Raw genomic sequence first — 24,347 nt, forward strand, 5'->3', positions numbered from 1 at the left:
AGGGCACGAGGTGAAGGGTCCAGTCAGCCTCGCGTGGACTGTTCTCCAGCCAGAGATGGGAAGACTCTGGGGTGGGGTGGGGTGGTCATGGAGCAGGGGCTTGGATTCGGGGCTGAGCGTCTGCTGTCCACCGCGGTGACCAGGTCCTCCTGTAGGCCTGTGGCTGAGAGAGGGATGTGGGAGCATGTGGGGGCCCGAGAGCCCAGCGACTAGGCGGGGCCTTTCCAGCACTGGGAACTCCCTGGAGTTAAGGTAGCAGCCCAGAGCGCAGTGTGAGCCCTGGAGCTGGCCGGTGAGGGCCATCAGGGCTGGGGTCGAGGGCGAGAGCGCTGGTTCTCGGAGAAGCTCAGTCCGTTCCATTCAGTCGCTCATCCTGTCCGACTCTGCAACCCCATGGACAGCAGCATGCCAGGCTTCCCTGTCTGTCACCAACTCCCAGAGCTTGCTCAAACTCATGTCCATCGAATCGGTGATGCCATCCAGCCATCTCATCCTCTGTCAAATGACAGACAACATTCATCTGTTGTCAGAGAAGCTCAGACAACACGAAATTTAGAGCTGATTTTGGGAAGCGTAGTCTAGAAGGCACAGTAAGCACAGGGAAAACCACGCCCTCTCCTGCACCTGGGGAGTGGAGGCCTGGAGGGGCATCAGCAGCTGCTTGAAGGCTCCGCGAGGCCTGGCTCCCCAGGGCACAGGGGTGAAGATGGGGCCAGGGGTGAGACTTGGGGAGGACTGGGCACATAGTTCCAGACGCCTGGGGTTATGGGGGCGTGTGGTCGGGAGAAGGTTTCTAACGGAACCCAGTTTCTCTTCGTTTAGGACGGGGAGCAGTAAAACCGTGTCCAATGTGATCACCGAGTCGCACAACTCTGACAACGAGGACGATGATCAGTTTGTGGTGGAAGCCGCCCCGCAGCTCCCCGAGATGTCGGAGCTCGAAGTGGTGGGTGAAGCGCCACACGCCGGGCCGAGCCCTCCCGCCCTGAGATCTGTGTGCACAGAGTTCTCCTCTGAAGTTTCAGTTAGTTTTCCGCCCTCTTTAACCCAGTCCCTCCCCTGATGAGATCCACGCGGGCATGGTCTTGGGATCTCAGCAAGCCTGAGCCTCCGTTTTGTTTGCTTTCTCTCCCGCTCAGGCCCAGGCGGTGGAACTGGAGGAAGACGAGAAGCACGGTGAGTCATGGGCTGCTGCGTGTGCCCCGGGGTGTGCCCTCTGTGCTCTGAAAGGGCCTGGTGACGTGAGCTTGGTCTGCCGCGGTTTGCCCAGGGGTCTGAGTAGCAGTAAAGAGGATGCCGTGGGCACCGATGCCTCCTTGGTTGTGTGGTTCATCCTGGGGACGATGGAAGCCGCTGGGGGTGGGGGCAGGACCTGGAGGTCAGGAGTGGGCAGCTGTGGAGATGATGTCCCTTCTTACCCACACGGTTAGACCATGGGATTGGAGGACTCCTGAGGTCCCCTCCAGATCGACAGTTCCGTAATACTGTTTTCTTCCCAAGCAATGTCTTCTTTTTTTTTTGCTGGCCACACCACGAGTTAAATGGAATCTTAGTGCCCCCATTGGGGATTGAACCCCTGCTCCCTGTGTTGGGAATGCAGCATCTTCACCCCTGCACCACGAGGGAGGCCCCCACAATGTCTTCCTTTAGTTCAAACGTTTGTAAAGGCTGAGAGAGTAGTTTGGCGAACCCTGGGCTATCATGCAGCTTTTGCAGTGAGCGGTCGTCTTGTTTTACCTCTGTCTCCACCCAAGGTGACCCCCGACTCCCCACACTTTTCAGGTCCTGGAGAGCATCATTTCTGCTGTAAACATTTTTTTTTTAAAGAATAATAGCCATATTTCCATTATTGCCTATAAAAAGCAGTCATTCCTGCTTTTTATATCACCTAGTGCTTGTTTTTTCCCCAGTTGTTTTGTGTTTGTTTCCTAGTTCTTTGAGTCAGAATCCAGGTAAGGTCCCTGTGTTTGCAGCTGACTGATCTAGCTCTGAATTCTCTCTGTAGGATCCCCCTCCCACCCCATCCCACTTGTGATTTATTTGTTGAAGAGGCTGGTTGCTTGTCCTTTAGGGTTCCTCACAGTTGGGTGCTGCTTGTTACCCACCGGTGTCGTGGGGGTTTTTTTCATGTTCTTCTGTTCCTATGAATTGGTTCTAGAAACCTGGTCAGATTCGGTTTGCTTGGACGAGAGCAGGCGGTGGTGGTGGTGTTGGCTCTTGGTCACGCCTGCTGTCTCTGTGCCCGGACGTGGGTCTCGCTCTGTTACTCCGTGGGGGCCGTGGCGGGTGGCCTTCTCGTCCCCACCCCCCAGCACATTTTGGTTGGCGACTCCACGTTGTCAGGCTTTCCCTCCCCTGGTGTTTGCTGCCCCATGCTCCCCCTTTACTGATGGGTTTTCCTCACAGGGCATTTGTCCCCTGGCACCTTGAGGGCTGACTGCTGAGGCCTGTGCTGGTGGTGGTGGTGGTGGTTTTGACGTCGTTCTGACGTCACGGCTTTAACACGCTTGGTGCGTTTTGCTTCAGTCCACCTGAGTTTTCTCCGTGTCCTCTGCCCGTGTTTGCCCAGTAGACTCTGAGGCTTCCTGGTTTCTGGTGGGACAGAGGTTTTAGGCTCTTTTGTGTACTTCCTTCCCGCCCCGTATCTCCAAGGAGCCTGGTTGCACGTCACTTCTGGGTTGGTCATTGCATCTAGGGGTTTTCTAACTTTTTCGTAAGAAAGTCAAATCCTGAGTTCATGTTGGTATTTTCACTTTAGACTTATGATTTATGTTTTCCCCAAGTTCTTTGATTTGTCCGTGGACATCTCTGCTCGTGCCAAAACTTTCAGCCGTGTGTTTCTTTATCCTGCGTTTCACACACTCAGCGATTTACACCTGCACCGCCAGGGGTTAACTGGAGTAGGGAATGGCAGCCCCTCCCGTGTTCTTGCCTGCAGAATCCCATGGACAGAGGGACCCAGTATTCTTGCCTGCAGAATCCCATGGACAGAGGGACCTGGCGGGCTACAGTCCACGGGGTGGCTGAGAGTCGGACGCGACTGAGCGACTGAGCACACGCAGCAGCAGTGGTTAACACCCGTGTGCCTACTGAGGACACGTCAGGGTGCTCCTGGCAGATCGGATTGCCTTCTGGCTCTTAGTAGCCGCCCCCTTAGGGACGCACAGCCAATGGCTCTGTTTTTAAGTGGTGAAATAACTCTTCTCTGTTAGGTTATGCATACCGATATGATACTGCTACGTTTATAGTTTTCTTTTGCTTTTGATCTTTAGGGTTTAAAATTTTTGATTTAATTTTGGTTTATTAATGTAAAATAGTCACATGGTTCCAAGGTATATTCAAATGATTTTTCATATGGTATTTATCTCATGACTAATCCTTTTTTTAAAATATAATAAAAAAAGAGTTGATGCTCTTTCCCCAATATAAAGAAATATTAGTACTTAGTCTACAACAGGCTGAAAGAGTTGCTTTGCTTTTTTATCTTGTAAAGAGTATTTGAAGCTGTTTCAGTATAGAAAGAGAAAGAATCTAGCATTCATTCCTCCTCACCCCACCCGCACTTAGAGTAAGCTGGCTCCTTAGGGCAGAGAACTGCTTTAACATTAAACCACTGATTTCCAACAGGAGGACTTGTCAAAAAAATTCTGGAGACTAAGAAAGATTATGAGAAGTTGCAGCAGTCATCCAGACCTGGAGAGAAGGTAACGAAATGACTTCTGTACACACTGGCATTTAGCCTCTGTTTCACACATTTGGCTTCAAAGACTAGGTGCACCCTTCAGATCCTGTGATTATCAGTGACGTCAGTGGACATGTTTACAAGCCTCCCCCCACTGCCCCCCCCCCCCCCCCAGTTGGCAGGATAGATGACGCGGGGCTCTGGGGGCCTAATGTCGCTCCTCTGCACCCACGTCGAGTCCTGTCCTGGGTGGGGTGGTGGCCTCCCTCGGCCTGCGCTGACCCCATGCTGACCCCTTCCTGCCCGGCCCGCCCCTTCTCTCTGCCTGTGTGGGGGCAGGCAGGCTATCCGTGCGCGCAACCCCAGCTGGTGACAGAGCAGGAGTCTGGGAAGTTTTCAGATCTGACTTGAGCACGCGTGCCGTCTGTGTCTGGTCTCCCAGCTGCCTCCCTTCCAGGTGTGTGGCTTGGCTCTGTTAGGACCCCCGCCTCCCTCCCTCCAGCGCCTGCCCTGGGGCGCGTGACGCGGGGTGAATACCTGCAGCCCAGGTGGTGAGCCTCAGATGCCACCAAGAGCTTTCCGTCTTAGCGCCTCAAAAAATAAGAATAAATCTTCACTTCTGGGTTTTTTAACGTAAGTTTCTGGGTTTCTTAGCTTTGTCAGGAGCCAACAATCCAGTAAGTTTATATGCAGACACTCACGCAGCCGTTTCTCTTTCCTTCTAGTTGGATTAACGGTTATTTATTTTAGATAATTCTGCTTAATATGTCCTGGTTTGTCACGAAGAAGCAGCTGCAAGGAGACCTGTAGGGCTGAAACCCCCCGTTAGAGGGAGCCCCTCGCACCATTAACAGGAGGAGAGCGCGGCCGCCCGCTCTTCTCAAAGGGGAGAAGCCCTTTCTGCGGTCGGCGGTCTGCCGCTGTGGACTTTCACTGTGTCGTCGTCCTTCTCGTGAGCCTGCAGAGTGGTCCGCTGTCCCCGGCAGCGTCTGTGCAGACCTGTCGGAACCCTCCAGTGTGTGCCTCAGGCTGGTACTGTAGGTAACCTTTGAAGCTTCAGTTGGTTTGAATTTTATAGCTCTTTGTTTTTATGCAAAGCACACTGGGCCTGTGTTTCGGTTTCCTCTGAAAGTAAATTTCAGATGGGTAGATCTCTTGTCTTCGGAAGATAAAAGGGAAAAAATTCCTTTGTTGAGTGAACATTCGCTGCTTTGAAAAGTATAGTTAGTGAGCAAACTTTTAAAGTTGGGGGTGATGTGTATTATAGTCGGGTAGGAAAACCCAGCAAGTTTCTCTGCTTTTTCTTCTTTGGTATGTTATAGACGTCACATTTAAATTTATTTAACTCGTGGGTCTTCTAAAATATCTTAATTAGATTTTATAAAAATAAATGAAAACGTGTAGGGAAAGCTGAAGTCCTTTCTGGGCTTGCTTCAGTCCTGCTCTCACTAGGGCAGCGACTAAGATGGATTCGGTGGGATGCCTTCTTCCTGTGGGTTTGTGACCTCAGCTTGTTGCTTGCAGCTCTCTTCAGACAGCTTGGAGTTTCTGAGACCCTGCCCGTTGTGATGCCTGTAGGTCTAGTTTATTCATTCTAATTGATGAATGGTATTGCAGCGTTTGTTAGTAATGAGCTCCTTCACTGGTGGGCGCTTCGGGCTCTCCAGCCTTTCGCTGTTGTGCAGGGTGCTTCCCTGAGCTTCTTTGCCTGTGTCCTGGCACACAAGAGCCAGTGTCGGTCTCCAGCACTGATCAGATGTTTCTGTAAAAGGCCAGACAGTAAATACTTGAGGCTTGAGAGCCACACGGTGTCTGCCGCAGCTTCTCAGCTCTGCTGATGCCTCCACAAGCCGCTGTTGCGTAGACACTGGTACGTGACCGCGTGTCCGCGTCCCCATAAAGCTTTATCACAACAGCAGGACCTGGCCTCGGCCTGTGGTTTGCGCCCCCCGCCCCCACTCTCGAGGCAGTGCCAGAACTGGAATCTCTCTGCCAGAACACGGGCAGGGCTTCAGTTTCACCAGGCTCCATGGACGCTTTGCTGACTTGTTCTCTCAGTGGAATGAAAGTCCCTGTTTTCACACATCTCTGCAGCCAGAGCCAATAATGAACATGCCCACGGCCCTCAGAAGTGGCCTGTGTCCTCCGTCACCTGTTTCCTCCCTCCACCCTGCCATCCCCAGCAACCGTTCACCTTCCTTCTGTTGCTGTAGTTTAGTTTGATTTCCCAGAATTGTATGTGAATGGACTCATTTGGCATACGCTCTTTATTGGGTCTGGTTCCTTTTACTGGCCATGATTATTCTGCAGCGTGTCCACATCACAGTGTGTGTCGACACCTCACTTCTTTTACCGCCGAATGGATGTACTGCAGTGTGTTTACCCTTTTATCAACCGGGGAGCATTTGGGTTGCTTCTAGTTTGGGATGATTCCAGATAAAGCTGCTGTGGACAAGTCTGTGTGGACAAGTACCTTCGTCCAGCTGGGTAAACAGTTAGGAGGGGACTGCTGGGTTGTGTGGTAAATATGTGTTCAGCGTTTAAAAAAAATTGCCAGGCTGTTTTCCAGAGTGGTTGCCCCACTTACCTTCTGACCAGCAGTTGAGTTCCAGTTCCTCCACGTCCTCATCAACACTTGATACAGTCAGTTTCTAAAATTGTCTTGTGGTTTTGATTTGCATTTTCTTAGTTGCTGACGATATTAAATATCTTTTCTTTGCTTATTTTCCATTCTTATATCTTCTTTGGTAAAGTGTCCACATTTTTTTTTGCCCCTTTGAAAGTTAGGCTGGTTGTTTTCTTACTGTTGAGTTCTGAGAATCCTTCATATATTCTGGACATAAGACTCTTATCAGATACGGTGCATAAATGTTTTCTTCTAGTCCAGGGCTTGTCTTTTCCTTCCCTTAAAAGTGTCTTTCAAACAGTAGAAGTTTAAAGTTTTAAAGCAGTCGAATGTTGATGTTGTATACCAGAAGTCTTGCCAAACCCTCGGTCACAGAGGTTTCTTCTTATATTTTCTGGAGATTTTATAGTTTAGGTTTTATATTTTGAGTTGATTTTTGTATAGGATGCAAGGTATGGATTGAAGCTTATTTATTTTTGCATATGGTAACCAGATGTTTCAGCATCATTTGTTAAATTGTCATACTTAGCAATTTTTCTTGGCCGATCAGAGGGATGTGCAATTGAATCTTTTTGTTTCTTTGGTATTAATATAAATTCACATTTGCCGTTGCTTCCTCTGTGCTAGGGGCACTTTGTGTTCATTGCTGTGGTCCTCACATCAACCCTCTGATGTTGGTTCAGTCACTCCATTGCTAGTTCCTTCTCTTCTCGCTGTTTTCTTAGTATCGGAGGCTCTGAGTTGCTAGCTTTTCTGTTCTCAAACTAATCCTTTAGACTATTTAGTGGAATAATGCACACCACTTCAGCTTTCATTATATTTGGTCAGATCTTCGTTGCTAAGGGGTCTGTGAAGTGACATCTTAATTCCAGGCATCCATGTGCTTAGCTAGCAATGAGAGGTTCCATTATACAGAGGTTCCATCATACAGACCAAAACTTGCCAGATTTTCTCACTGCCTGGCATGGGCAGAGAATGACAGTTTTGCAAGGCACTTGGGTTAAATGGTGGAGGCCGCCTGCCTGGCTAAGGGCTGAGGGTTCTGGAACTGGCACGTCTACCACACGTGGGCTGCTCACAGGGCAGGAAGCTTTGCTATTAAGAAGGGAGATCAGTACTATACCTCAATTAACAACAAATAAACCGAAAACCCCACTAAAAAAAAGAAAAGAAGGGCGAGCAGGCACAGGAGCCAGCCAGGAGTCCCTTCCATAGTGTTTCTCTAGGAAATCGCTTATTTCATGCCCATTTTACAAAGTCATGGCAAAAAGATGCTTCAAGATACTTTGTGATTTAAGAAATTGGTCTATAGTTATAGTTCTCTTTCTTTCCAAAAATTTTGTGTTTTTTTTCCTTTGATAAGACTTTGAAAAAACTATTGAAAGAGACACTGTAGCAAAGCATTAGCTTTAGGTTCTGTAGGTACTGACTTCTGTTTTCCTTTCACTGATTTCTACTCTCTTCTTCCTCTTAATTTCTTCGGGTGTTTACTTTTTCTAGCCTCTTGAGTAAAAGACACTTAACTCATTTGTTTTTAGTCTTCGTCATCTTCAACAAATATATTTAAGACTATACATCTCCCTTTAAGCATGTTTTATCCTTAAATTTAAAATTTTTAAATACTAAAAACTCCTTGAATTTTAGTATAAAGTAGTTGGTTGTTATTTCTTCTTTAGCACATGAGCTATTTGGGAGTTTGGTTTTTAGCTTTTAAACACAGAGGTTTTTTTTTTCAAGTTTTTTTTTTTTTTTTTTTAATTTCCCAATATCTAGTATTACCGTATTTTCAAAGAACGTGGTCTCTGTGATGTTGATTATTTGGAATGGAGACTTTCTTTGTGGCCTAGTTTGTGGTTGGTTATTGTAAATGTTGCTTTCATGGCTGCAGAGTACGTCTTCTTTTTCTCTTTGGGGTCAGTCCACACTTCAGCGTGCACTGTGGATTTCACGGAGAGGTGATTGAAAGACTGTCTATTTGTAGGTCATATCTACCTGTGGTCACTCTTGATTTATATGTATTAATCATAATATTAATTGTTTATCTTCTCCAGCTCATTCAAAAATTCAAATAGTGTTTTCTCTGCTCTCACATAGCTTGTAGTGTGCCCTGAGTTTCGGTACTTTGTACTTTTTTGGAGGGAGTGTTTTTTTCCAATGCTAAGGAAATACATATTTGTAATCTGGGCATCTCTCCAGCCTGTCTTTGAAGTTGTGTTGGAAGAAAAGCCCTTTCTTATTGTGCTAATGGACTTGAGGAATACATTATGGAATAAATATGTGAGTCGGATTGCTTTGAGCATTTTTCTCCTCATCCGGACTTACTTGCTCTCTTTTCAAGAGGAAATATAAACTTTGTTAATAGAAAGATATTGGCTCATGCCAAGCATTTTTTTTCCTTCAGATTTATGAAGTTTTTGAAAAAACAGCCAGAAAAGCAGTTTTACTACAGTGTTTCTTATGCTTTAAAAATGCTTGCTTTTCAAGCTTTATAAATGAAGATGCTTTGGAGTAATAACAGCGGTGTCAAAGCCTCACTCGCTCTAAAGCACTGTTTAAAGATTTCTCACTCCTAATTTCTCAGTCTCCTTTTATACAGTCTTCTCTTGGGTGCTATTTTTTTTTTTTTTTTTTTCATTTTATATCTGTTCTGTGACTGTAAACTTCAGCTGCTTTCTCTTTTAATTTAAATTCTTTGTTTTGAAATAGGCTCAGAGAGTCTCCTTCTCTTTGTAGATTTCCTTCTCTTCATTTATTTAAAGTTTTGGTGGGTTTGTTCTCTTCATCTTCTTGGTCGCGTGAACCACGTGCTGTACTGGGGCTGCTAGAAGTCACCCGTCCCCACAGACCAGAACCTGAGTGTGTGCCGAATTGGACCTCCAGATGTTGTTTTGGTGCCCTTCTGAAGGAAAGCAGTCATAAGGGCCCGTGTAACACCCACATGTCAGTACAGATTGTGGGTGACTGTCTCCAAGAAGCTCTTGTCTGGGAATTTGAGAACCTCTCGTATCATGAAATGGCTCTTGATGGATAAAATGACCACATCACAAACATGTTATATTTTAACGGTAATAAACAGAATATAGCTAACAGTAATCACCTAAACTCTTACACAGAAGCCAGGGGTTAGGGTCATACTCTCTCTTGCTTTGGTGATCTGAATAGATCTGAGATAGTCATTTCTTACTTTGGTGGCTAGATGGTGCAATTTCATTACAAATTCCGTAACCGTGTTAGGAAAATGCGGTTCCACATCCTCGCTAACTGAAGTTCTGCACCTGAAAAACGTGTTTTTCGTTTGAAAGTTTATGGTCCTGGTCTTATTGGATGTTCCTATACTAGGAATATTGTTCCCATTTAAATTGCTGTGATAGAAATAAAAGGGACATGTGCTGCGATATGTCTAGACTGAGGAGACTTTTAATAGCTGAACTGGGAAACCACTGAAATTCATTTTAATCATGAAGAGTTATAGGGTTTTTGTATTTATTTATTTAGAAATAAGATGATAGTTTTATGTTTTCTAGTACGCAGGCTGGAGATTGTGGATTTTGGATATAAAATTGAATTGTCACCACAAAATCATCAACAGTATTGCTTCAGAATATTTACAGATATATGCCTTGGTTATATTATAGACCACAAAAATGATTTGTTGTTGTTCAGTGGCTAAGTCGTGTCCGACTCTTTACAGCTGCAGCGTGCCAGGCTTCCCTGCCCTTCACCATCTCCTGGAGTTCTCCTCCTCTGCCTGGGCCGGCCCGCTGGTCCCTGCGGTGCAGCACGGGGCAGCCTCGTGGGCGGGCGTCTCCGCGGGTCCGGGGGTGGCAGAGGCAGAGAGCCGTGGTCCCGCACATGCCCCGTAACCTCAGCGCTGCGCTCAGAGCCCCGTCCAGTACCACAGACAACGTACACTGGGCCCTCTGCACCCATGGGTTCCGAACCCAGGGATCCAGCCAGCCTCAGACGGAAGATATCTGGAGGGAAAAGTGATTCCAGAAAGTTCCAAAAAGCAAAACTTAAATTTGCGGTGCTGGCAACTGTTTATGTAGCATTTACACTGTATTCCAGGGCTTCCCTGGTGGCGCAGATGGTAAAGCATCTGCCTACAATGGGGGAGACCTGGGTGCAATCCCTGGGTCGGGAAGATCCCCTGGAGAAGGGAATGGCAACCCACTCCAGTATTCTTGCCTGGGAAATCCCATGGATGGAGGGGGCTGGTAGGCTACAGTCCAGGGGGTCACAAAGAGTTGGACACAAACGCGCAACTTCACTTGCCTTCTTTCTAAGGTCATCTGAAATATGATGTCTCTTCCTGCCAAAACCATGACATGCTTTTAGAAGAAAATAAACAACCTGGGTCAGTAAAATTTAAGTCCTTTATTCCTCTGAATGGGATTTAGCAGTAAATAGTATAATACAGGATAGGCCTGGACCATGGGAATAGCCTGTATTTGGTATTATAAATACCGTATTTATAATTCATTATTATAAATAATCTAGAGGTGATTTAAAGTATATGAGGGGATGTGCTAGGTTATGCAAATACTTCAACGTTTTATATAAGGGGCTTGAGCATCTGAAGACTTTGAGGTGTGTACGGGGGCCCTAAACCCATCCCCAAATGCCCGGGGAGCCTGCACTGCTGAGGGACTTGAAGGTCTGGGTGACTGTGTCCTCAGCCGAGGTCTCCCGCCCCAGGCCCAGGTGCCAGCTCTCCCAACCCCTCCTGGGCAGAGCTTGTGCGCGGCCTGGGGATCCATCCCAGGTTCACCAGAAGCCGCCCGCCCTGCAGGGGCAGGGCCTGTGCTGCGTGCATGAAGCAGAGCCACTCGTTCCCTCTAGAGCCGTGTGAATCCCGAGGTCCTGTAATTACTCATCTTCCCTTGAAAAAAGAGGTGTATTTCCCGGCAGCTGTTCTTATTCTTAGTTATTTTTGTCCTCCCTAAAACATGCCTAATCTGTGCTTACTGTTTTAGGTGAGAAACACTTTTAGTTTTCTGGTCCCATCTCTTTATCGTTCCTTCTTTTTTTTTTTTTTTTTTATCGTTCCTTCTGACTTGAAAACAAAGCAGCTCCCTGGGAAGCGCTGTTGCTGGAGGAACCAGACCTGGATGCACGAGTTAGGTTTTCCTGAGTTTTTAATGTAATCCGGGTGGAATGGAGGGACTGAGAAAGAGTATGGCCCAAGGGTGCCAGGCCCTGGCTCTGTCTCCGGGGTCCAGGTCACAGGAATATTTCAGAGTCAAGGAAAACTAAAAAGGCTTGGCATTAAAATGCTTCGATTTCTTACTTTATAGCAGCAGTACAATTTTTCATATTGCAGCACTATCAAGGTTTTCTGATCAAAGTCTCCAGAACGTTCCTTCTGGCCAAAGACCCCTCCCACCAGGTGGAACCCTTTGATGACTGATAAAGCCTTTCCGTCTTCCTGTTGTCACAGAGGCCAAGACGGACGGCCACTTAGTGGAGGGCTTGTGTTATGTCAGGGCTTTGCTCTACGTAAGCTATAAATTTCAGAGAATATTCTTAAATCCCTTAAAGAGAGAAAAGATGTTAAAGCAGCAATGTGTTTATTTTAGACGTTGCTATTTATAAATTATTTACAAATAAAATACACTGTGTCTGAAGACTCTTTCAAGTATACTCCATACGTGTTATAAAAGGTTTATTTGTTAGGTTTTGGTACTCAGGAGTAATTTCCACATATTAATAGTTTGGGTTTCTCGGTAGCTTTAAAAAGCTTGATTGTGCTACAAGTAAGGTCATTTGCAGTGAAAAATGATGGATGATTATATTGTAATAGTAACAGCCGAGTAAAGCAAAGCAAATGGCTTTTAAACAATTTTAAAAGCTACTTGTGAAGAAAAGCAGATTTAGAAGCAGGTCAACCATTTAAGGTTGTGAGGGGCGCTTTTGAGAACTTTCAGATGCTTCAGAGACGACCAACGGGGGAGTGTTGTGTGAGAAAGGAGCGTGTGTTGTGGTCCTCTCGCTCTGGACCCCTGCCCCACTCCCGCACTGGTCCTCTGGTGAGTCTCGGCTTCACCTCTAGCCCCCGGGGGAGTGAAGCCGGCTTGGGTTCCAAGGAAGGAAGGCCTTCTGTGAAGCCCATCCTGGAAGTGGTGGCCGTGATCACCAGGTCCCAGAGCTGGTGGGCTTCTGTTAATGTGCCCCGAACACGTGCCCCTATGGGGCCACAGTGATGTCACAGGACTCTCGCACTTGGAGAAAAGTTGCATATAAGGGATAAAGAAATTCTGTACTCTGAGAACAGATTGCAGGTATCACCCCCAGATACGTTCCTGAACAGTTTCTCTGAACAGGGCCATTCTCCATCCCTGCAGCAGGACCACCCCACCCCGCCCAGGAAGTGAGCGGACACCTCCTCAGCATCGTGGCCATCCTGGGTGGGGACTGCCCAGAAGGGAGGCCTGCTCTTCTTGCCATGTCCCGTCATGCGGCACGTGTTCTCATCTGTCCCGTTATGGCTGCTGCGCCCTTGGGTCTCTTCTCCACTGTCCTGTTACTCTCTGTAATTCATGCTGCATGGTGGGGAGGTACTTCCAAACCCCATAGGTATCCCGTTATTCACTAATTTTCAGTTTGATTCTTTATGTCACTGTGGGCTCACCATGGTTTCCAACTTTATTCTATCATTATTTTTACACTCAAATTGCCTCTGATTTGGCCAGTGGGGCTCCTTCAGATAGGCTCCTGCGCCCCTTCATTCTGCCCGTGTCATTCCTGGAGCCCTTCCTTATTCTCTGGCCCACCAGAACGTCATAGGCTTTTCCTGTGCTGTCCCAGCCCTGACGTGAGCCGTTTCCTCCTGGTTCCTTTCAGTGGAGGATGGTGTTTAGAAACCACGGTCTGCTCCCTAGGGGTGCTCACTGCTTTTCAAGTGTTTCTTCTCTCAGGCCCTCTCGTTGGTCAGAGCTACAGATGAGAAGTGTGTGTGAGTGTTAATGTGTACACACACGGCAGGGTTTATTCCTCGTGTGTGTGTGCATGCGCGCTAGCTTTTTCCCTTTCTGTATTTTCATTTCCCTTCTCCAACAATGTGAAACCTGGCTCTCATTGTGCTTCATAGATGAAACTATAACGTGAATCCCCCTTGTCTGTAACCCATCTCCCATCACTGCTGTTACCCCTGGGCTATGTGGCTCCACCCACCTTGGGCTCCAGTGACCGTCACTGGAACACCAGGGTGGCCGCTCCCCTGCGGATGAGCTCCCGGTCACTCCTGGACTAGACCGTCTCCCTGCATGGGTGCCTTCTCTGCACAGTCAGTTCTGGTTATTAATTTCTCCTAAATTATCAAGCTTATTGCAAAGAAGCTTTGGATAGAATCTGTTTAAATGTCTGCTTTATTTGCAGTTTAGTTTTGTTCTTTTTTTAAATTAATACTACTACTTGCTTGTGCTTTTCTGTTTTTTCAGAAATTCGTCCGTCAGTCTCTTAAAACACCAGCTTGTTTCTTTGTTCTCCTTTTCACTGAGCTCTCCAGTTCTCTTTATTTCCTGCCTTCTGTTCTTTGGGTTTATTCTGTTGTTGTTTTAAATTAAGTTGGACCCTTGTTCCCTTGTTCTTGTTGTCGTGCAGTTGCTCAGTCATGTCTGCCTCTTTGTGACCCCATGGACTGCAGCACACCAGCTTCCCTGTCCATCACCAACTCCTGGGGCTTGCTAAACTCACGTCCATCGAGTCGGTGATGTCATCCAAACATCTCATCCTCTGTCGTCCCCTTCTCCTCCTGCCTTCAATCTTTCCCAGCATCTTTTGGGTCTTTTCCAATGTGTTGGCTCTTCACATCAGGTGGACAAAGTATTCCTTCTAAAAGAATATTCAGGGTTGATTTCTTTTAGGATTGACTGGTTTGATCTCCTTGCATTCCAAGGGACTCTCGAGTCTTTGCCAGCACCACAATTTGAAGGCATCAATTCTTTATGGTGCTCAGCCTTTTTTATTGTCCAGCTCTCACATCCACACATGACTGCTGGGAAAACCATAGCTTTGTCTATACGGACCTTTGTAGGCAAAGTGATGTCTCTGCTTTTTAATACACTGTCTAGGTTTGACATTGCTTTTCTTCCAAGAAGAAAATTAATTTCACGACTGCAGTCTCTGTTCACAGTGATTTTGGAGCCCAAGAAAATAAAGTCTGTCCGTTTCCATTGTTTCCCCATCTCTTTGCCATGAAGTGATGGAACTGGATGCCTTGATCTTAGTTTTTTGAATGTTGAGTTTTAAGCTAGCTTTTTCACTCTCCTCTTTTACCTTCATCAAGAGGCTCTTTATTTCCTCTTTGCTTTCTGCCATAAAAGTGGTGTCATCTGCATATCTGAGGTTATTGATATTTCTCCCGGCAATCTTGATTCCAGCTTGTGCTTCACCCAGCCCGGCATTTCACCTGATGTACTCTGCATATAAGTTAAATAAGCAGGCTGACACTATACAGCCTTGACGTACTCCTTTCCCAATTTGGAATCAGTCCGTTGTTCCATGTCTGGTTCTAACTGTAGCTTCTTGATCTTGACCTTGATTCCCACAGTTACTGGTTTTTACTTAGCCTCTTTTAAACCTTAATGTTAAGTTGTTTTATGATGATAAGTTATCTGGTTTTAAAAGTCAGTGTTCATTCATTCATCAGCCACTTAATTCATCCCGTGCCACATCCTAGCCACTGCTCTAGGTGTCTCATCAGAAACGGATGCTAACTGTTATCAGATATCTTTTGGCAGCTGTTGAGATGATCACATATTAATAGAGTTACTGATGTTGAGCAGTTGTTACATTCCTAAAATGATCTTTGCTTTGTTGTTCAGTCATGTCTTTGCTCATAGATAATTATCTGTCGCCTGCAAAACTATATTCACTTTACTGATATTTTCAAATGGAAGTTTATATCTGTGTTCCAGTGAAATTAACCTGGAGTGTCTGTGCTCCTCCCATACACGGGGCTCAGCTCGCCGCCCCTACCCCGGGAAGCCCCAGGAGGAACTCTGGGACAGGGCTCTCAGTGATGTCCTAGAGCTGAGGTCTGTCCCTCTGTGCTTGCTCGAGTTTTGTCCGTGGGAGGCAGGCGGGGCGGCGGTCTGGAGGGTACTGTAGGGGCCTCCTCCTCCCCGGATTTGTGCAGGTGGCCTTGGCTGCAGGTATCTGAAGGCAATCCCGGCCTGGTGGGCCATATCAGGACCTGTCAACAGAAAGCCCCCAATCGGGTCCCTGCCCACATGTCCCCTCTTCAGAGGGGCGTTGCCTGTCTGCTGGGTACACTGGTCCTCCATGCAGCCATCACCCACCAGTCTCCGGCCCGACTATTCTCTTCCTGACATCAGTCGCCATGAAGAATGCAGGAACTGTAGGGTAAGACGTGTTGAATTCTAGGGTGTATCTTTGGGTTGACTTTTGGTTGCTGGAGGCACAACTAATAATGAGTCCCAGCTTGAGCCCAACCTCACCATGACGTCTGCATCCACGCTCCTGCCTCAAGGGTTTGTGGGACCCCACCTCCTGTATTTGAATGTCCTTTGCTCTTCCTTCCTTGGGCACACTCCTTATGTTCATTGCTAATTCTGTGAAGTTCATTTACTGCTGAGATCTCTGATATTCTGGCTACTTCCAATTACAGGTCTTAATTCTTCTCCAGCTCACATGCCAACCAGGAAATCCACTGGGTTCCCATTGCCCAGTAACGGCCTTTTGGGATTAATGGTTAATTTGGCTGTGATTGTTTTATCTGATATCTTTGGAGCTGTGGTCTGAATTTAGAAGTACAAATATATAAAAATGAAACTGGAGCCAAACTTGTAAGAAAAGATGGGAGCAATAGGCTCAATAGAAAAATGATAAATATTTTAGAAGAATTTAAAATGGCGGATTCTACTAGTTAAGAAAGGGATGGAAAGGAAAAGCAAAATAATTTAATAATCCTAATGCGCATTGCCAGCCATGATTGGGGAGAGAGAAAAATACTTTTAAAGTGTATTTTTAAACTTAGGTTCATTCGCTGCCACTGCCTGTATCATGGGAGGCAATTGTAAATCATAAAGCAAGTGAACTTTAGAACCTTGTATCCTTTGAAATTTACTTAAGGTGCATCTGCTCAGAGCAGTCTGTGCATGAGACTCACCCAGAGAGAGTTTGTTAGATACTGGTGCTGGGTCTGCCCCAGATCCACGGATTGGTCTTTGGCCAGGATGCCGGGGTGGATGTGTTTGAAACATTCTCAGCTGATTCAGAGGCACAGCTGGGAACACGACGATACCTTTGATTGAAACATTCCCAGGTGATTTGGAGGCACAGCTGGGAACACGACGGTACCTTGGAGCTTCTGCTCCAGGTGGTCACTCGTCCCTGGGGGCGTGAGGTGGGGCTGCTTAACCTGTGCTTCCGGTACCTGCCACAAGGGCTCAGAAGGCCCGGGGCCTTCATGCTTGGGGAAGAAGGAGCCCGTCCACTGCCCCCATCCTCCTGGACCTGGCTCATGTGGGTGGGGAGCTGGGAGCTACGCACTTAAGGAGACCTAAAAGCCTCATCCTAACCAACAGTGCGCACCCCGCCTGCGCTGCACCCCCGCCTGCGCTGTGTGTCCCTGCACGCCTTCCTCCTGCTGACGTGCAGGGGGTGTGTCTGCCCAGCTTGCTGTGTCGGGGGTGGGGGAAGGGCTGTGTCCTGTGGGCCATGGCTTGCTTGAGCCCAGCCCCTCCACCCTTATACGCTTACCCCAGGGCTCTCCCCGCTTGCCCAAGGTGACAGCATCCTAACAGTATTTTTTTTTTTTACAAGAAATGCCCGCACATACCTTTTTAATCTCTGAGCTCCTGAGAAATCTAAATAGCAAATACAGGATTGTCAAGAGGCTAAGGGAACGTGAGATGTAAAGAAAATGGCGTAAAAGGATGTCAGTGACTTTGTCCTTGAGGGTTTATCAGTTGCCTCTTTAAATGTGGGCACTGTGGCAGTGGAGATGTGGATGGAAAGCACGGCCCTCCTGGGAATGTCTTCTCTAGATTTAAATTCCTCTGCGTGCTCAATTCCAGTTTTCTCTGCCTGGCACCTCTGGTCTGGTTTTCTGAGGGTACTCCCGGAGTCATCTGTCCTCTTTATAAAATGTTGGGCCATGGCTTTTCTTGCCTCGATGGCAGGGCTCAGTAGGAGGCTTGGCAGGTTTCCAGAATTCTGTCTCCATGGAACTTCTAGGCCAGATGGGCAGCTTGGAGCCCAGGGGTTTGCCTTCCCCCCTCCTATTAGAGTTTTCTTACTGTATCTAGGTGCTCCAGCGTTGGGAGCATATGCATGTGGTTGCTGTAATCCCTTGATGAGTTGACCACTTATATACAGTATATCATCATATACTGACCATTTTGGTCACTTGTTGCAGTTATTGCCTTAAAGTCTATTCGGTCTGCCAAAAGTATAGATACCCCTGCTCTCCTTTGGTTTCTATTTTTGTGGAATATCTTTTCCTGTCCCTTCACTTTGAGCCTCTGTATGTCTTTACAGATTAAGTGAATCTCTTGTAGGCAGCAGATACTTGAGTCTTGCTTCATCTATCCCACCAGCTCTCTGCCTTTTCCTGCCCCCCAGTTTACTGAGATATAATTGACATGAAGCACTGTGTACTTTTAAGGTATACAGCATAATGACTTGACTTAAATATATTGTGAAATAATTGCCAGAACAGGTTAGCTAACATCCATCATCTCATATAGATAGAAAAAAGAAGGAAATCTTTTCCTGTTGTTGAGAACGCTCAGGGTCTGCTCTCCTAACAGCTGTCGTATATGACGTACACTGTTCACTGTAGTCCTCACTGAGCAGTGCGTTCCAGTATTTATTTGTCTAATAACTGGAATTTGGTGCCTCCAGTTCCCTCTCCCCTCACCCCCTACCATACAGGACTTGTCTTTCTCTTGTCTTTTAGATTGGGAAATTTAATCCATTTACATGTAGAATAATTGTGCTATTTCAAATCCTATAAGATGATGCTGTTAAAATGCTGCTCTCAATATGCCAGCAAATTTGGAAAACTCAGCAGTGGCCACAGGACTGGAAAAGATCAATTTTCATTACGACCCCAAAGAAAAGAAAGAAAGTGAAGTCGCTCAGTTGTGTCCGACTCTTTGTGACCCCATGGACTGTAGTCTACCATGCTCCTCCATTCATGGGATTTTCCAGCAAGAGTACTGGAGTGAGTTGCCATTTCTTTCTCCAGAGGATCTTCCTGAATCAGGTATTGAACCCGGATCTCCCACATTGTAGGCAGATGCTTTACCATCTAGGCCACTGGGGAAGTCAATCCCAAAGAAACGCAATGCCAAAGAAAGTTCAAACTACTGCACAATTGTACTCATTTCACATTCTAGCAAGGTAATGCTTAAAATCCTTCAAGCCAGGCTTCAACAGTACATGAACTGAGAGCTTGCAGATGTACAAGCTGGGTTTAGAAAAGACACAGGAACCAGGGATCAAATTGCCAACATCCGTTGGATCATAGAAAAAGCAAGAGAATCTATTGATTATGCTAAAGCCTTTGTGTGGATCACAACCAACTGTGGAAAATTCTTCAAGAGATGGGAATACCAGCAGCCCACCTTACCTACCTCCTGAGAAACCTGTATGCAGGTCAAGAAGCAATAGTTAGAACTGGACATGGAACAATGGACTGGTTCCAAATTGAGAAAAGAGTTCATCAAGGGTGTATATCATCACCCTGCTTATTTAACTTATATGCAGAGTACATCATGCCAAATGCCCGGCTGGATGAACCACAAGCTGGAATCAAGATTGCCAGGAGAAATATCAATAACTTCAGGTATGCAGATGATACTACCTTTATGGCAGAAAGTGAAGAGGAATTAAAGAGCCTCTTGATGAAGCTAAGAGGAGAGTGAAAAAGCTGGCTTAAAACTCAGAATTCAGAAAACAAAGATCATGGCATCTGGTCCCATCACTTCATGACAAATAGAAGGGGAAACAATGGAAACAGTGACAGACTTTATTTTCTTGAGCTCCAAAATCACTGTGGATGCAGACCTCAGTCACGGAATTAAAAGACGCTTGCTCCTTAGAAGAAAAGCTATGACCAACCTAGAAAGCATATTAAAAAGCAGAGACATCACTTGGCCAACAAATATGTGTGTAAGTCAAAGCTGTGGTTTTTCCGGTAGTCATGTATGGATGTGAGAGTTGGATCATAAGGCTGAGTGCCGAAGAATAATGCTTTCAAACTGTGGTGCTGGAGAAGACTCTTGAGAGTCCCTTGGACTGCAAGGAGATCCAACCAGTCAATCCTAAAGGAAATGAGTCCTGGATATTCTTTGGAAGGACTGATGCTGAAACTCCAATACTTTGGCCACCTGATGCAAAGAGCTGACTCATTGGAAAGACCCTGATGCTGGGAAAGATTGAAGGCAGGAGGAGAAGAGGGCGACAGAGGATGAGATGGTTGGATGGTATCATGGATTCAACGGACGTGAGTTTGAGCAAGCTCTGGGAGATGGTGAAGGACAGGGAAGCCTGGCGTGCTACGGTCCACGGGGTCTGAAAGAGTTGGACACGACTGAGCGACTGGACAACAACAAAGTGCTGAATAATGCCGCCCTGCTGCTGTCCTGACTTTTTGTGGTTCCCGTGTTCCTTTCTTCTATCTTTTTTGCCTGCCTCTGTGAATTCATGTCTTTCCATAGAGGTATGCCTTGGTTCTCTTCTCTTTATCCTTTGTGTATCTACTGTAGGTTTTTGCTTTGTGGTTATTCTGAAACTTACATAAAACATCTTGTAGATAAAACAGTCTATTCTACACTGATAGCAACTTAGCATCAATTGTATACAAAAACTCGATGCTTTTACTCCCCCTTCATGTGTTTTTGATGTTATGGTCTACCTCTTTTTATATTCTTTATTAATTAGCAAAATTATTGTGACTTTAATTATTTTTAATACTTTATCTCAAACTTTCATTAAGTGATTAATACCTCCATCATATTATAGCAGTAGAGTATTTTGAATTTCACTGTATACTTACCTTCACCATTATGTTGTATGTTTTCTTGTTACTAATTAGTATCCTTTTGTTTCAGCCTGAAGAGCTCCTTTGAGTGTTTCTCCTAAGGCAGGTCTGGTAGTGATGAACTCCCTCAACTTTTGTTTGTCTGGGAAAGTCTCACCTCTCCTTTATTTCTGAAGGATAGCTTTGTTGGATAGAGTATTCTTGAGCTAATGCCTTTTTTTTCCCCCTTCATCTCTTTGAATATTTTGCCCCACTCTTTTCTGGCCTGTAAAGTTTCTCCTGACAAATCTTCAGATTGCTTTATAGCAGGAAGTTACCAGCTGCTTTAAGAGTCTCTCCTTGTTTTTGATTTTTGACAGTTTTATTATAATACATCTTAGGGAAGATCTCCTTACTTGTGTGATAAGTTGCTTCAGTCGTGTCTGACTATTTTATTTTTTTATTTTTTATTTTTTAAATTTTATTTTATTTTTAAACTTTACATAATTGTATTAGTTTTGCCAAATATCAAAATGAATCCGCCACAGGTATACATGTGTTCCCCATCCTGAACCCTCCTCCCTCCTCCCTCCCCATTCCATCCCTCTGGGTCGTCCCAGTGCACCAGCCCCAAGCATCCAGTATCGTGCATCGAACCTGGACTGGCAACTTGTTTCATACATGATATTTTACATGTTTCAATGCCATTCTCCCAAATCTTCCCACCCTCTCCCTCTCTCACAGAGTCCATAAGACTGTTCTATACATCAGTGTCTCTTTTGCTGTCTCGTACACAGGGTTATTGTTACCATCTTTCTAAATTCCATATATATGCGTTAGTATACTGTATTGGTGTTTTTCTTTCTGGCTTACTTCACTCTGTATAATAGGCTCCAGTTTCATCCACTTCATTAGAACTGCTTCAAATGTATTCTTTTTAATGGCTGAGTAGTACTCCATTGTGTATACGTACCACAGCTTTCTTATCCATTCATCTGCTGATGGACATCTAGGTTGCTTCCATGTCCTGGCTATTATAAACAGTGCTGCGATGAACATTGGGGTACACGTGTCTCTTTCCCTTCTGGTTTCCTCAGTGTGTATGCCCAGCAGTGGGATTGCTGGATCATAAGGCTGTTCTATTTCCAGTTTTTTAGGGAATCTCCACACTGTTCTCCATAGTGGCTGTACTAGTTTGCATTCCCACCAACAGTGTAAGAGGGTTCCCTTTTCTCCACACCCTCTCCAGCATTTATTACTTGTAGACTTTTGGATCGCAGCCATTCTGACTGGTGTGAAATGGTACCTCATAGTGGTTTTGATTTGCATTTCTCTGATAATGAGTGATGTTGAGCATCTTTTCATGTGTTTGTTAGCCATCTGTATGTCTTCTTTGGAGAAATGTCTATTTAGTTCTTTGGCCCATTTTTTGATTGGGTCATTTATTTTTCTGGAGTTGAGCTGTAGGAGTTGCTTGTATATTCTCGAGATTAGTTGTTTGTCAGCTGCTTCATTTGCTATTATCTTCTCCCATTCTGAAGGCTGTCTTTTCACCTTGCTAATAGTTTCCTTTGATGTGCAGAAGCTTTTAAGGTTAATTAGGTCCCATTTGTTTATTTTTGCTTTTATTTCCAATATTCTGGGAGGTGGGTCATAGAGGATCCTGCTGTGATGTATGTCAGAGAGTGTTTTGCCTATGTTCTCCTCTAGGAGTTTTATAGTTTCTGGTCTTACGTTTAGATCTTTAATCCATTTTGAGTTGATTTTTGTGTATGGTGTTAGAAAGTGTTCTAGTTTCATTCTTTTACAAGTGGTTGACCAGATTTCCCAGCACCACTTGTTAAAGAGATTGTCTTTAATCCATTGTATATTCTTGCCTCCTTTGTCAAAGATAAGGTGTCCATATGTGTGTTGATTTATCTCTGGGCTTTCTATTTTGTTCCATTGTTGCTTCAGTCGTGTCTGACTATTTTAGACCCTATGAACTGTAGCCCACCAGGCTCCTCTATCCATGGGGATTCTCCAGACAAGAATACTGGAGTGGGTTGCCATGCCTTCCTCCATGGGCTCTTCCTGACCCAGGGATCCAACCCATGCCTCTCATGTCTCCTGCATTGGTGGGCAGGTTCTTTACCGTGAGTGCCACCTGGGAAGCCCAAGATCTCCTTAAGTGAAGTTTGTTTGATGAACTGTGAGCTTCACGAATTGGATGTCCAGATGTCTTCCAGATTTTGGAAGTTCTCAGCCATTATTTCTTCAAGCTTTCTGCCTCTTTCTCACTCCAATTGCTTGCATAGGCTTTCTTCACTCTTTTTTGTTCACTCTTTTCCCCCCTGGACTGGATAATTTTGAAGGTCCTGTCTTCTTGTCACATTCTTTTTCCGCTTGAACTGTTTTGTTGTTGATGCTCTGGTCACATTTTTCATTTCAGTCAGTATGTTATTCAGCTCCAGAATTTCTGTTTCTCCTTGTGAAACTTATTTTTTCCCTGTATGATTTTCCTGATTTGTTGAGTTGTCTGTGTTTTGTTCTGCTCATCAAACTTCCTAAAAATAGCTGTTTCGGGTCCTCTATTGGCTAACTTGCAGACCCTCGTGTCTGTGGAGTCAGTCACACTGGAAGCACGCCGGTGGTGCTGTATTTCCTTGATTTTTCACGTTCCCTGCGCCTTATGTTGCTGTCCTCACACTAGAAGTAGCAGCAGCCCCTCCAGTCTTTACTAAGCGACTTGGGAGATAAATCCTCCACCAGCCCTGCTAGGGAGCCCGAGGCTTTCTCACCTCCTCTGGATGCACTCAGTCCTGTTTCCTGCTCGTCCCTTGCGGAATTCCTCCGCTTCGGTGCCTTCTCTGTGTCCTGCAGCTCCATGCTGGGTACTCACGGCCTCCCTCCGCCTTCCCAGGAGTGGAGCCAACGCTGGAGGTGTGCTCTCTCCCTTTGCAGACTCAGGACGGCTTTCTGCTTGAGTTCACTAGCTGTCCATCAAAGCTCACTGTCACCACCGTGGGGATCACTCACGGGGAGCAACTAGAGAAAGCTCTCGTGCAGCAGTGAAGACCCAGTGCAACAACAACAAAAAAAAGAGAGAAGGAATGGCACTGTAAAATTCAGTGTCCACTATTACTGGAAGCTTGCAGTGAACTGGGGTAGGAAGGTGCTTCTGGCTGCAAGAGGGAGAGGTCCTGCATGGAGTGGTCAGCATCCTACACAGCAGGACGGGGGTGTGGGTGTCTCCGTGGAATTCAGGAGCAAGGAAGTGAAGTGAGACCTTCTGATGCCCTCTGGAGGGCTAACCGGTGCAGAGAGAAATGTGGCTGGATTCCGGAAAGGAGACAGGGTTGTCATCATTTGAAGATGACAGCGGTCTACCAAGTCAGTCAACCCCTTAAACTTTAAATATGTTTAAAAAATTTGTAAGGTGGCCAGGGACAAAATAAATAGACAAAAGTCAGTATTTTTCCTATATGTCAGCAATAACCAGTTGGAAACAATGTGTATCAAGCTCTTCCTCCAGAACTGGAAACAAAAATGTAAATTTCCACAGCATGTGTGCATTTATTAAGAATTTATAGTAACTGTATTGAGAAGCCACAGAATTCTACCAAGAGATATAGAAGGCTTGGAAAAAGTCATGAGAGACATTGTGTTCTGCATGGAAACTCACTATTACAGAGATGTCACTTCTCTCAAATTGACTTATAAGTATAATGCAATCCCAATAAATGTTCAATGGATGTTTTGGAATTTGGTGAAGGATATTCTAAAGTTTCTGTGAGGCGCTTCCCTGGTGGTCCAGTGGTTAAGATTATGCCTTCCAGGGCAGGGGTGCAAGTTTGATCCCTGATGGGGAACTAAGATCCCACTTGCTGCACAGTGCAGCCAAAATAAAAAAGTTTTATCTGAAAGAATAAATACATGGTCATAGCCTTTCATAAAAATGCTTGAAAGGACCAGTTTTAGGCCAGTAATGTATTCTTCACTTTCATTCCTTTAAATAGAGAAAGAATCTCTCTAGCTGGGAGTCTGAGTTCCACATTTCCCTGTTG

General features: G+C 45.7%; 1 protein-coding gene across 9 annotated transcripts in view; it reads left to right on the forward strand.

The window, feature by feature from the left end:
- Nucleotides 1–24,347, forward strand: part of TRAF3IP1 (TRAF3 interacting protein 1) — a 61,475-nt gene that overhangs the window by 24,652 nt on the left and 12,476 nt on the right. For 4 of the 9 annotated variants that reach the window (XM_044945374.2, XM_044945375.2, XM_044945370.2 and 1 more), the window contains 3 exons: nt 823–946; nt 1,140–1,176; nt 3,628–3,704. In XM_044945374.2, coding sequence (XP_044801309.2) covers nt 823–946; nt 1,140–1,176; nt 3,628–3,704 — 238 coding nt within the window. Of the gene's footprint in view, nt 1–822; nt 1,025–1,139; nt 1,177–3,627; nt 3,705–9,999; nt 11,228–24,347 lie in introns of those variants that run through there. The other 5 variants (XM_044945372.2, XM_044945369.2, XM_044945368.2 and 2 more) reach the window with 4 other exon arrangements.

The sequence above is a fragment of the Bubalus bubalis genome, chromosome 6 (assembly GCF_019923935.1).
Source record: "Bubalus bubalis isolate 160015118507 breed Murrah chromosome 6, NDDB_SH_1, whole genome shotgun sequence".
In the NCBI taxonomy this organism is placed as follows: Eukaryota; Metazoa; Chordata; class Mammalia; order Artiodactyla; family Bovidae; genus Bubalus; species Bubalus bubalis.